The sequence below is a fragment of the Hypomesus transpacificus genome, chromosome 1 (genome assembly GCF_021917145.1).
Source record: "Hypomesus transpacificus isolate Combined female chromosome 1, fHypTra1, whole genome shotgun sequence".
NCBI classification, from domain to species: Eukaryota; Metazoa; Chordata; class Actinopteri; order Osmeriformes; family Osmeridae; genus Hypomesus; species Hypomesus transpacificus.
Window position 1 is genome coordinate 7,244,714 of NC_061060.1, and position 12,970 is coordinate 7,257,683.

General features: G+C 45.7%; 1 protein-coding gene across 1 annotated transcript; it reads right to left on the reverse strand.

Annotated features, from left to right (window-relative positions):
* Window positions 1-3,382: 3,382 nt before the first annotated feature.
* Window positions 3,383-12,752, reverse strand: sncb (synuclein, beta). The gene is made up of 6 exons (XM_047021398.1): window positions 12,553-12,752; window positions 11,438-11,571; window positions 7,906-7,935; window positions 7,549-7,655; window positions 5,827-5,916; window positions 3,383-4,130 (listed from the first exon to the last, which is right to left on the reverse strand). Exons 2-6 carry the CDS (start codon window positions 11,556-11,558, stop codon window positions 4,098-4,100), a joined length of 381 nt encoding a protein of 126 aa, XP_046877354.1. The 5' UTR covers window positions 11,559-11,571; window positions 12,553-12,752; the 3' UTR covers window positions 3,383-4,097.
* Between the last annotated feature and the right edge of the window lie 218 nt (window positions 12,753-12,970).

Below are 12,970 nucleotides of genomic sequence, written 5' to 3' on the forward strand. Positions count from 1 at the left end.
GAAGAATCTTTGTGTAAAAGGCAATCCTTGGGTTGATGCTGTGGCTGGGAGTATTGAAAAGATTCGGGCTTCCAGTTTCCTTGGAAACCGCTATGGGTTTCTGGCAGTGAAAGGTAATGGTGATGACAAAGTCTCTCTGCCTCCCGCTCTCATCAACAGCAAATGATAGTAATTAATGTCAGGTTCTCATAGCAACACTATAGTTTTGGCGTATGATTGTGCTATATGATTAGAAGAAACAAGTTAACCCTGTAGGGATCTATAGATGACATAGATAAATACCCCAGCAATACAGGGGAAACCTGGGCTGGTGATTTGGAAGTGTCTGATCAATTAAAGCCAACACTGTGCTGTGCAAGGCAGTGTAGGCCACACTGGTAGCTGGTACCAAACCTGTAGCTACAACGGCTTCATTCACACTCTGTATGCAGGGAGAGCCATACACTATGGGGATAGAAACATATTATTGCAAAAATATATAGAGAGTGATGAGGCTTTCCTCTTGGGAGACCTCTTTCCTCTTGGGAGACCAAACGATACAAAGACAGTGTGTGTGTGTGTGTGTGCATTTATGTGTGTGTACATATGTGTGTGCGTGTGTATAAATGTGTGTGCATTTATGTGTGCGTGTTTGCGTGTGTATAATTGGTGATGCAAATGGTTTCCAAAGTGCTCGAACTTTGGGCCTAATGCTTTCAAGAAGGGATGGGATAATGTCACTGTTTTTTTAATAAGGAATGTGCGTGTGAAATCGGCATTCATGCAGTATGTGTGGAGATGCATGAATACCGCTGTTGTGCGTGTGTGTGTTTGTGTGTGTGTGTCTGTGTGTGTGAAAGTGTGTGTGTGAGTTTGTGTGTGCATTTCTGTGCGTGCATGCATATGTGCTTGAGTATGTGTGTGTGTGTGTGTGTGTGTGTGTGTGTGTGAAAACACACAAAACACCATGCTCATGGGGAATCTGGTGGGGGAGGGACTTGGAGGGATGAATATACAGTAGCCTATGTCATCACCCACGCACACAAGCTTCTCTACAAAACACCAAACAACAGTGCACAGTTTTGTGTCATTTCTCCAGACAAGTGGATTTTGAGAAATCGGTTGCACATAGCTATCACATTTCTGCACATGTTGTTGTGAAATTGTGTAGGAAGCTTTTGATCCTTTCTTTTCCCCGTTTCTGACGTCTTCTTCAGCAGCTCTGAGCGAGTGTTGGCTTGGCCAGAACACTGCGTTCTGCCAATAGAGTTCTCACCATCATTTCCAAGGCCTCCACCAATCCCTGGTCGTCTCTGAGTTCTGTTTCCTAGCAACCGCTAGTGTGATGTAGGGAGGTGAGCTGGCGAGGGCCAAGGTAAACTGTTGTGATAGAACAGAGATCTGGAGCCGTGTTGAACACTCCAGTCTGTATCATTGCAGGGATGGTTATGGTGATGGTGCTGCACTGATAAACTGCCCTCAGCAGAAATGCTAATTATTTGTCACGCTAACTGATTTTTTGGTTGCCCATCTTCATTGACTGTCATTTGTACCTTCATATTCTTTCTCTTTGGATTACATCACAGTTTCTCATCCAACACAGACAATTTGAATGTGCCGTGCTAAATGGACTGTGTCATGCCTGTCAGCACTGTCTGTCTTTTTTTGTCTGTCAAAAACTAAGGTATGACATCGGCCCAGTTTGAGAGCTCTTACCGTCACGCTCTGTGTGGAACGTTTAAAAAGGAACACCTCCAACAAGAGAATATCTATGTTTATTAAGGATTTAGATATTGCAATTTGGAACTGCAGTTCAGATTGAACACTTGATAATGAGGCAAGTGGAGAAACGGCTATGGAGTTAGAGATGTCAGTAATGGAACGGGTCCTCTGTGTCACAGTCACAGAGACCATGTCTTTCCCCTCCTCACCCACGTCTTTCCTCCATCAATGTCGCCAGACTCACATCTAAAACCAGACATACTTTTTAGGTGTGTGTGTGTGCACTTCTGTGCACTTCTGTGCACAATAATTGGTATAGAGTGCACAAATGCGTGCTTGCATGTGCGCGTGTGCATCTATGTGTGTCCATGTGTGTCCATGTGTGTCCATGTGTGTCCATGTGTGTCCATGTGTGTCCTCTCTGGAAGCTATTTCGTCCCCAGTTTCTGTCCGAACTCCTTGATGGTGTCGGTGGCTTTGTCTGCAGCTGTTCCAATGGTTGTCTGTGTCTGTCTGCTGGCCTCCTGGGCAGCTGGGCGGGTCAAGAGACACAGCAGGGTTATTAACCAGTAGGACATGTGTCCTCATTACAACACCGCATGATCTCACCACAAACACCTCTGGAATCCCGGTAGACATTTGTCACATTTGTAATGCTAACAGGTGTAATCCCTTTTCATGGGGGGGGGGGAATTTTCACTCACAAAAAAACCCTTGATTTCAGTGTGTGTGCAATCAGATCCGTTTTTTTTGTACCAGTGTTGGGCATTGTCAGTAATTAGCTGCAGGTCTCAGATCAGCGATGTTCTTTACCTATGTGGGTGGTCTCCTTGGAAGACTCTGCCACCTGCTGCACGGCGTCCTGAGCTGCCTGGACTGCAAGCACATCGCACGTGGGATTCATATAACTTCATTCACATGATTCATATTCGCAACAGAGTCACACGGGATTCATGTTCACACAAGTCACTCCTGATTCCAATTCCAACGATTCCTATTCGCACCAGACACAGCCAATTGCAATTCAAACCAAACCATCAATCATACACAGGATTTACATTCACACCACAGTCACACACGATTCAGATCCATGCAACTCATACACCGCACATTGTCCACATTTCTTTGAATACCACTCTTACCACCCAGTCTTTTTCAGGTCATGTTACTCTACCTGCACTCTCTGTCACTCCTTTCGTTGCTGACTGCGTGGTGCTTTTCAGTCCATCAAAAGACTTCTTGAACGAGGCCATGGCTTTGGTCACTGCCTGTGTTCTACCAGAGGCTGGACACAGTCTGGACTTGTGGTGGGAGGAGAGGCAGTTTAGTACCCTCTGTTTAGGTCTGACACCTCCCAGGTCTGCACACGCTAGCTGGATTAGCCAGACAAAACCCTGCCACAGAGGGAAGATCAGACAGGCATCCCAGCTATGGCTCAGACCTGGCACGAGGACAATGCTCTCCCTCCTCCCCTCAAGCCACCTCATCAAATTCTACACATGCCTACTCAAACATCCTGGGTGTTTGTGTGTGTGAGAGAGAAAGAGAGAGAGGGAGACAGAGAGAAAGAAAGAAAGAACAAGAAAAAGTAAAGAATAAAGAAAAAACTAACAAACAAACAGGTTGTTTTCTTTTCTCTCACTTTTTATTTACAGAGGATTTGTTGTCTGGCTTGACACGTAAATATATTGACAATTCCTGCATTTTAAAGCACATATTGATCTGACAACCATTATGATTTCAAGACATATTATACTGACTTTAACTTGTTAAAATCTTCACACAAACACACGCACACACAAACATGTATCCATTTCTAACAGATAGTTCACTGGAATGATTTCACAAGCAACTATAAAGATACAATGTATAAAACCTTTACTTGAAAAACTTTAAATAAATAACTTGCTTTCAAAATAAATGCAAAAGAGAAACCCACAAACAGGCATTGTATACACTTAGAGGATATAATTGGAATCATATCTGCTTTCAAACCGACTTTTTTTTCATTCCCAACATCTTGTTGGAAAATGACATACATCTATCGCACATTTATGAATACAGATACACACAAGTACAAAGTCACAAGGCTGGCCCTGGTCTCACTTCGTTGGGAGGGAGTCAAGGAAGTGAGACCGAGGACGAGCGTACATCTCTATAGATACCTACACCCAACACATTACAGAAGTAACATGACATTTACATTAAGTATCATAATAAAAGATCTGTCTTGGAGGAAGAACATTATTATTCTCTGGGAATGCTTGTCGTATATTTGTTTGTTTTTTGTACTTTTTTGCAACAGGGTTTTTATTGTGGTCGTTTCAGCGCTTGTCCTTGATATTGGTAGAAACGTATTGTGCTTCTGGTTAGACGCCAACGTGGAATGGGTGGACTTATGCTTCTGGCTCGTAGTCCTGGGTCTGCTCCTGTCAAGAGAGGAACACCATGAGGAGAACCCCACTCAGCATCTACTGAAACGTGATAGGAGTAGGGGAAGTTCCACATCCACAGATCACACCATGACCAAAAGGTAATATACTTTTTTATATCGGGAATAATAGGTTGACAGTTTATTTTCAGAATCATTCTTCAAAATTATTTCACACCGTGGCAATTGTCAGCCATTATTTGGCCGCTGGGTCAATGTATCACGTTGGCCACTAGAGGGCAGGATCGAGCTGCACCACAGCACACTCCAAGGACATGCCTTGGCATACACACATCTCCTTACTAGCCCCCATTAACACACTGGTGTCAGTAACCGATATGATATACAATGGCTTTGGGGTGTTTATTCAGAACAAAGGAATGCGATTACTTCTGGATGCATTGTATTTTCCTCCCCTGTGGCTTTGCAATAGGAGAGGAAGTGGAATTCTTTCTACAGCTGGGAGCCTCCATATTCACATCAATGCTGGGAAGACCTGGCTCTACCCACAATGCACTGCGACATACGGCGTGTCACCACCACACCCATTCAGGCAGCACAAGCACACTGCTTGTGCATGGGTGGGGGGAGGGGAGAGACAGAGGGGGAGGAGAGATGGAGAGATGGAGAGGAGGAGGAACAGGAGGGATGGAGCAGACATTACTGCCTGTGTGAAATACGATGCTACACGGCGTAACGATTCAGGAGTCATTTGCATCTCGAGCTCAAATAGCCTTTTTCTCTGCCATTGATTGGAAGATTCCAATCTTGAGGGAGGAAACGACAGCATCTTTGTAGACGGAGAAGGCACTCCACATCTGACATCTCCACATTCAATACATGAAATATATATTGTGCAGAACAGTGTTGTCTACTAAAGGTGTGTGTGCACGCCCTGGCCACAGGCAGGGTTTTAAACCAAGTGAACAGCACACCACTCTAACTCAATGGTCTCAAATCTGAGCAGTGTATTAACACACTCAATATTTCAAAGACACACGCAACAGATACACCTAACGGACACCTTCTTGCCAATTACATTTTAAAAGCAATAATAGAAACAGGATATTAGATTTTTCTTTGAGAAAGCGTGATGTTTCGTGTCAGTAGTGTAGGATCTACAGTGGCTTCCTGGCCGGCCGTCATGGTGTGGTGGTTCATTAGTCGTGAGCCTGGACTCAGGTTTCAATGATATGAGCTCAGTAGAGTACGTCTTGCCCTTGAGAGATGCCTTCCAAAAATAACCATGTGTCTCTGACTAGCATCCCTCTCAGACACACACACACATAAACACACAGACACACAAAGACACATGAACAAACACACAAACACAAAGACATAAACACGCAGACTCTGACACATGGACACACACAAACACACACAGACACACACACATGCAAACACACACCATGTAAACACAAACACACACACTCTCCAATTCACTGGTCGACCCTTTATTTCTACAAACCTCAGGCTGTTAGCTACTGTTCAGACTAAGAAGTAGGAACAGATGGCAGAGACACCAGTGGCAGGAATCTACAACAATAACTGGTGGGGTGATGGATGAGTCGCACATCCATACTCAATCATTCGTTTCTATCGCACAGCCATTTTAGCCATCCACCAATCCTAACACATGGTCAAAACCAATCCACCAATCCTAATGCCTGGCCAGGTCAGACCAGAGTTCTTACCTGCTGGGTCTCGTCGTACGTTCCTCCTTCTGGATCCATCAGTGCCTCTCCCTGTGCCTCCTCCATGGCCTCCTGCCCATACTCCTCAGGCTGTGGACACACACACACCATGCACACACACACACACCATACACACACACGTACACACAATAGACATATGCACCATGCACACAAAACACACAAAATGTATTATCCACATCTTTACAAGTGTACGATTTACTAATCTAGTTGCATACGGCCATCTTGGAGCCACCAAGATGGAGGGTGCAGGGCAATCATAATAATGGCTTTAGCTCAGATAGTTAGAACAGTACCTCATACCATCAGCCCGGTGAATAATGCTAGTGGGTCAAAACAAAGGTATTTTTAAACCCTCCATTTAATTCAATTAGGTCAGAGAGGAACTGAGCATAATCCAATGTGCTCCATTAAAGCTAGCATAGTGCCCCCACCTGCACCACACACCCACAGAGGCTATGAGATCAGCCCTGACTGGAAGCAAAGTTGCTGCGCACATCAGCTAGTGGGCTCCAAGAGGCTGGTCTGGACTTGTGTAGCTATTTAGATGAATCACTGTGAAGGCTCTGTCTCTCTCTCTCTCTCTCTCTCTCTCTCTCTCTCTCTGTCTGTCTGTCTGTCTGTCTGTCTGTCTGTCTGTCTGTCTGTCTGTCTGTCTGTCTGTCTGTCTGTCTGTCTGTCTGTCTGTCTGTCTGTCTGTCTGTCTGTCTCTCTCTCTCTCTCTCTCTCTCTCTCTCTCTCTCTCTCTCTCTCTCTCTGTCTCTATTTCCTTCTCTGTCTCACTCTCTCCTTCTCCCTCTGTCTCCCTCTCTCTCCCTCTCTCTCTCTTGGCATGTGTAAATCCATGCTTTCTCTGTCTGAGCTAGTTGGTCAGACCACGCAGCCCTGACCAAAAGCTCCTTAAGACAGGCCAGGAGAGATTACTAGCTTAGTGAGTTATCGGGGGGATTCTCCTGGTGAGAGGGTTGGGGTGTGATGTGGTGTGGTGAGGCGGGGATGGGGTGGGGAGGGTGTGAGCGGACACACAGGTAGGTGACCCACCACCAGAGGTCTGTTGTGGTTTTCAAAAGATCATCCTATGGTGAAACAGCTACTGGTGGGCAAACATAAAGAACTGGGCTTGGAGGGAGCTTGTGATCCCAAACTCTGTCTAGGCCTCATGTTCTGCTTAAACATGGGTTGTATTTTGGGGGGTGATCGACACTATTGAAATCCCAATACTATAACTCTGGATGACAATTTCCTCCTGCCCCCCTCCTGCCCCTCCTTTCTGTGTTTGAACTGAGAGTCAGCTGAGCGTGGAGGTGATGACTTTGGGCAAGGTCACCCGGGGAGCCGGGGGCCGGTGGGGGAGGGGGGAGAGGAGAGATGATAGTCCCACAGAGAGACCAGCAAGCTCAATAAATGCTACCTGGACATATACACTGTGGGTCCTCAATGTGTTTCCCAGCCCTGTGCCCCTCCTCTATGTGTCTGCGTTTCTCCTGTCTTTGAAATCCTTTGGGGGATACGTCTTAAAATGTTGAGTGGCCAGTCAGCTCTGTCATCCGCCCCACTCATGGTGTGAATGGAAATATGAAAGCAAGTATGGATGACATCCACAGCATGAGATTTGCTGCGCTCATTAGATGCATCTGTCAGGAGATCAATGTAGGTTCGAGAGATCCTGCGTGTTATATGTGCGCGCGTGTGTGTTGGAAATACATTCATGTCAGTGGGGAACTCGTCCTTCTTCACCAGGCCAGTGGCAGCAGCTATGTTCCCCATGGCTCCACCAAAATTAGAGGCCTGCTCCTTCATTTTCTCAGCCCCTATCACACACACACACAGAGATAAACAAAAGCAGTGCAATCAGATACAGCCATACATAGAGATACTTGCATGCAAACAGTCTAAAAAAGACACACAAACACACTACCCTATCTCACGGCAAACACAACAGTAAACAATTCACCAGTGGCTTAATACTCTCATTTTCGAATCAAGGCTGGTTAACTTCCTAAGCGTCTTATCCTCTAACACACCTGACATCTTAGTCAGAGTACGACACGGTAGACTTACCGGAGCCAACGCTGTCTTTGGCCTTGGTGCCTGGAGACAGAGAGGAAAGATCAGTTACCACCAGTACTATCAACAAACAATCAGCTCAACTCTGCATGATGGAGAACTTGGTTTACAGATGACCTATCAAGTATGATATGCCAACAGTCTGCATGCAGCTCGCTATGCCAGGATGTTTGGCCACACGTCATGCAATTGAATCGCATAGCAATTGTTGCGTATCAATGTTTTTTTTTACAAGAGATATTGCTTTGTAGCTCCATGGTAGCGTAAAATGTAGGGTCTACTTGTCGTGTACCTAACAGCACTTTCATGGTACATACATTTTTGAAATGGGGTTCATCCTCAAGAGAGAGTGCTAAGAGTGCAGTTGCAGTTGAACGGAGGTCTGCTGAAGGAGGAACAGTCATCTGGGTCTGGGGCAGGATTTACTACGTTGTTAGTTCCAAACCTGGGACTGAGGCTTATCACAAACAAATCTGAGGTGCTGAGTTATTGAAAATATAACTCAGCAGGTCCCAGCCCTGTCATAACAACTCTGAGTTGCATCCTGATCCACAGTGAATGAAGTAGACTCAGTAGTGATGTACAACAGAGACCGTGAGCTCAGGGTGACTTCCTTGAGGCATTACAAGGTAGCAGGACAAGTGGTTCAACTTTAAGGCTACCTGCCATACTTGTCCTGTGTTACAGCTGCTTCTAAGCATTCCTCCCAGTCCCACGTTCTTGATACAACCATGGATGAAATATTGGCCATTTGTAATATTAGGTAGCATAACCTTTACTAGATTTATCACCATTAGCTTTTCTGAACCTTAACAGGTCGATGTCAAATCCTTGGTAACCTTTGACATACATTACATAACACAGCGCCTCGGCAGCTCATGGGGGTGCGGCCCTGCCGTCCTTGACGGTCCTACTTAGTCATCCACTCTGTCTCTCCTGTCCCACATCGCTCACGGCACCCTCAGGCCACGGAGAGCCGGTATAGGAGGAGAGAGCAGGATAAAACCGTCTTTTTCTACAGCGGAGAGCCATCGCCGGTAGCCACAGGCACATCTGAGGGAAGCTTCTACTGAAGTAGTGGCTTGGTTAAATGAGGCAGAGAGTAGATCCTGTACGCCCTGGTTGACGACCCTGGCAGACCGGAGAGGAGACCAGCTATCTCTCAGGCTGGAGATTCTCTCTGGAAACGAGGAGGGGTAATCCCCTCACCGTGACATCCCAGGGTGACGGGGGGTGTGGGGGTTCGAATGAGCTCCTCTGTGCAGTAGCCTCTCACTGCACCTCTGATTTCGCAAAGCCCCCCCCGAGTGTCCCAAACATATAACCGTGAGGCAGTATATCTAGTGCCAGATATATGCATGGTTCACTTAAATTATTGTCGTCCTCCAAAGGGAAATCTTAAATCTCGATAAAACCTTTAGGATGTCTAAAATGTGATTGTCCCACAACAGCACCACCCTCCAAAACGGATCACAGCACACCTTCAGAAACAACAGGCCCATACGTTGCCATTCAGATCTATTGAGTGAATGAGCATTGTCCTCCACGCCCCTCCGCACCCCCCCCCCCCCCCCCCCCCCCCCCCCCCCGACAGACGACCCTGCGGCCAGGTGAAGGTGGTGAAGGAGGAGGGTGTGTTCCTTCCTCTCGCCGGGGAGTCTGACTGCTCAGCTGGGTGGGAGGCCTGCCGCTGCATGTTGCAGCTGCGCAGCTGTCAAAGGTGCGGCGTCAGACGTATCAGCTCCTTCTCACCCCTCCTCCACCAGGGGCCTCGAGGCGGATCGAGCCATGCTTTCTAGGGGCACCGCCACTTCCATCACACTCAACATGCAGGAGGAGACAGAGGCCCCGAGGAGGGTGGGAGGGAGGGAGGCTGGAGGAGGCCTTTCCCAGCCACAGAGGAGGAAGCTGGGCAGAGGAGCACAGAGAGACTGGCCTACACATGTAGAGACTGCAGGCTCACATGTTTTCTGGGGCTGACACTGTCTTGAATATCGAGGCTAATTGGATGCCATCTCGCTGGGGACAGGTTGCTTGAAATAGACCAATGTGTCTCTCATTCAGCAGAAAAATAGAGTGGGATTATATCACGAGTTGAGTACTTGTATAAAATACTTCATGGACTACTGTCAACGTGTAAATAGACTGATGAACTGTAGTCTAAATGATTTCAAGAATGCAATTAAAGGAGAACTCGGCTTGTATAGGGGACACGATTGACATGCATATTGAAAAAGGCATATTTGCTAAAACACAATGATGCTGAGGGCATATTTCCACACATGCCATTGAAAGGATGACAAAGGTGGAGCTGAGCTGTGGTATTGTTCACAGTGCCATGAATAGCTGCGTCTCGGTGACTCTGACTGCTTCTAATCAGGCAGCCCAACAGAGGACAACATATAGGATGTCATCTGTGTCCCTCTGGTCTACAGGAGGGGATCACTCGGGTCCCTGCTCCACAATATGTCACCGTGAAACCATAGAGTCAGTGACATGTGGCACTAACCCCCCCCCCCCGCCCCAAACTCCATGGAGCCACCCCCCCCCCCCCCATCCCACATTTTCCAGTCAGTTTTTGTTGTTATATTTTGGTAGCACAGCTATTACATATCATGCTAGTGTTCATAGGGTGTCTAAGTAAAAGAGACCTAATGATTCAGGGACTCTAAATAGGATATAAAGAAATAAACGTTAATGTCTGTATTGGATCCCAAAGCACTGGATTAGCAGTTTTCAAATAACTTTGTGTTAGTTTCATCAAGCTGAAAGCAGCAGGTTAAATGAAGCAATTATATTATACGGTATGTTTTACATAGATACTTTTTTTTTTTTACATTACGGCATTCTATCAAGGAAACATTAGCCCCTTGGCAATGTCCAGTTACTGCACAGACACAAGAGAGGAGGGGGGAAGGGAGGTCATCAGAGCATGGGCAACATCTAACACATTTCCAGTGATGTCAGCCCCTCGACAATGTCTAGTACAGTATTGCCTAGTCTACTACGGCAGGGTTCAATTTGTACTGAACTTGCCATGGAATCACTTGCAAGTGCCCCATTACGATGACTTGTGAGTGCAATCATCTTTCCAGTAATATGAACCGAATGATGGTGTGGATTCCGTTTCAATGTTAATATTAGCGCTGGAATAATTGTTCGTTAACATAGTTAGTATTAGACATTTAACTTTAAGTGATTTCATTATGAATGAAACAGTCAAGAGCGACATATTAAACTGGTGTAAATTAATTTAGGAATCTCGAGCTCTACAACTTCAAAAGTGGGCGAAGCGTGATGGTTTAGTTCTGGGGTGTGGGGGGAATACCCCACCCCTTTACTAGCCAATGAACGAAGACTACAACTAACAGTGGACCTATGAAGTATCTGCTTGAGCTAGAGCGTACTGCCAGCTGATTCGTTACCTCGCCCCCCAAAGCAATCGCTGTCAAACACGACATACCAGCAGTAAGTGTGGTTGGAATTGCGTTGACTCCACGTAATTCGGACACATTCTGAATCTTACCGACAAACATGACTCCTTCTTTGGTCTTCTCTGCCGCTACCGCGACGCCTTCCTTGGTTTTCTCTGCGGCCACCGCCATGCCTTCTTTCGCTTTAGACAGCCCCTTCATAAACACATCCATCTTGGCCCCGATGCTGTGGAGACATGTGTTGGACCCGTGATGAGCACTCACAATACATCCTAGCTGATCTTTGTGGAGGCTTGTGAATCTATTTATTCTAGTGATTATTTAATGGGTGTGTTCGTAAGTATCACAGAAGAAACCGTTGAAGCTGTCACTTTCCAGTCAGGCTTTTTATTGCACAAGTAGCTATTATAATGGCTTGGCTGTGACAACGACGACAGTAGCAACGCCTCCTATGGCTGGTTGTAGTGGCTACAATCCAGCCATTATAGTAAAAACCCTTTTTTCGCGCGTTCCCCTCACCGTCAAAGCATGAAATATTTAGAGGAAAAATATTTCAATGAAGTGGATGGTGCACGCGCTCATTAATTATTACTCACTTCTGATATTACTCTCAGTGGCCGCGAGTAGGCTGTAAGCCCGTGCCTTTCAAATAGCGTCCGATGTGTAAAACAAATATGATGCCATATGTTTTTATTGTACATTTTGTTTAATGTGCATCTTATGTATTTTATTGAAGTAGGATAAAGTGTGAATATATCATATTTGATGTAGTACACGATTTTTTTCATCACAATTGATTATATAGGCCTATAAGTCCATATTGCCTAAATATCTTTATATTTATGGAAGACAATTAACGACCATTTTTCTGCTATAGTTTTGATTGGATTATGTCGTAATTGCGACCACTCACAAGGTGTCACCTTTGAGACCCCTACAAAGCAAATAATGAAGCGGTCTACAATTACCAATGAATGCAACAATTGTTCTCTCGATCCTTCATCGTGTTCTCATTCATCTGATGTAGATTCAACTTATATAACAGTGGATATATTTGATTTAGGCTGTAAGTATTTGTTGTAGTTTCCAATGCCTTTGTAATATCATCCCGTTACAAGGTAGTAATATCATATATGCTCTCAAAGTACGCTTATTTCTCGACGACGCCAAGTGTCGTATTAAAAACATGCATGCAAAGTGTTCTTACCTTTTACAAATCTGACGCGTCCCCTTATATTTCGATTGCACAGTTGATTCAAATATCGTCTGAACGTGAGATATCTGCGAACGATCACTAGGTGGGCCTTCCTCCGGATCCTCTCCACCAATAGGGACGCCCTCTAGACTGCTTGAGACAATCACGTAGCCACCATTGGACACAGGAAGATGTCAGAGGCTGAGCACGGGAACGCGTCGTGTATGCCTGGACGGGGACAATGGCTTAATAAGCTTAGTGTAACTGGTGAACACCAAGTCCTCAATTTAAAACGATCTGCGTTGTTGGAGAAAGGAATGTGGTTTCCTACTCCATTGTGGCGATGGGTGTAACTGGCAGCTATTGTGCCAACTGTACACTTTGAAGCAAGGAAACCAATTGCCACCCAAACAAAGTGATTCTGTGTATT

Excerpts from the sequence above, each read along its gene's own strand:
- sncb (XM_047021398.1), bottom strand. The coding sequence starts at position 11,558 with ATGGATGTGTTTATGAAGGGGCTGTCTAAAGCGAAAGAAGGCATGGCG. Across the intron at positions 7,936-11,437 it reads AGAAGGAGTCATGTTTGTCG|GCACCAAGGCCAAAGACAGC; the intron begins GTAAGATTCAGA and ends CTCTGTCTCCAG. Across the intron at positions 7,656-7,905 it reads CAAAGACAGCGTTGGCTCCG|GGGCTGAGAAAATGAAGGAG; the intron begins GTAAGTCTACCG and ends TGTGTGTGATAG.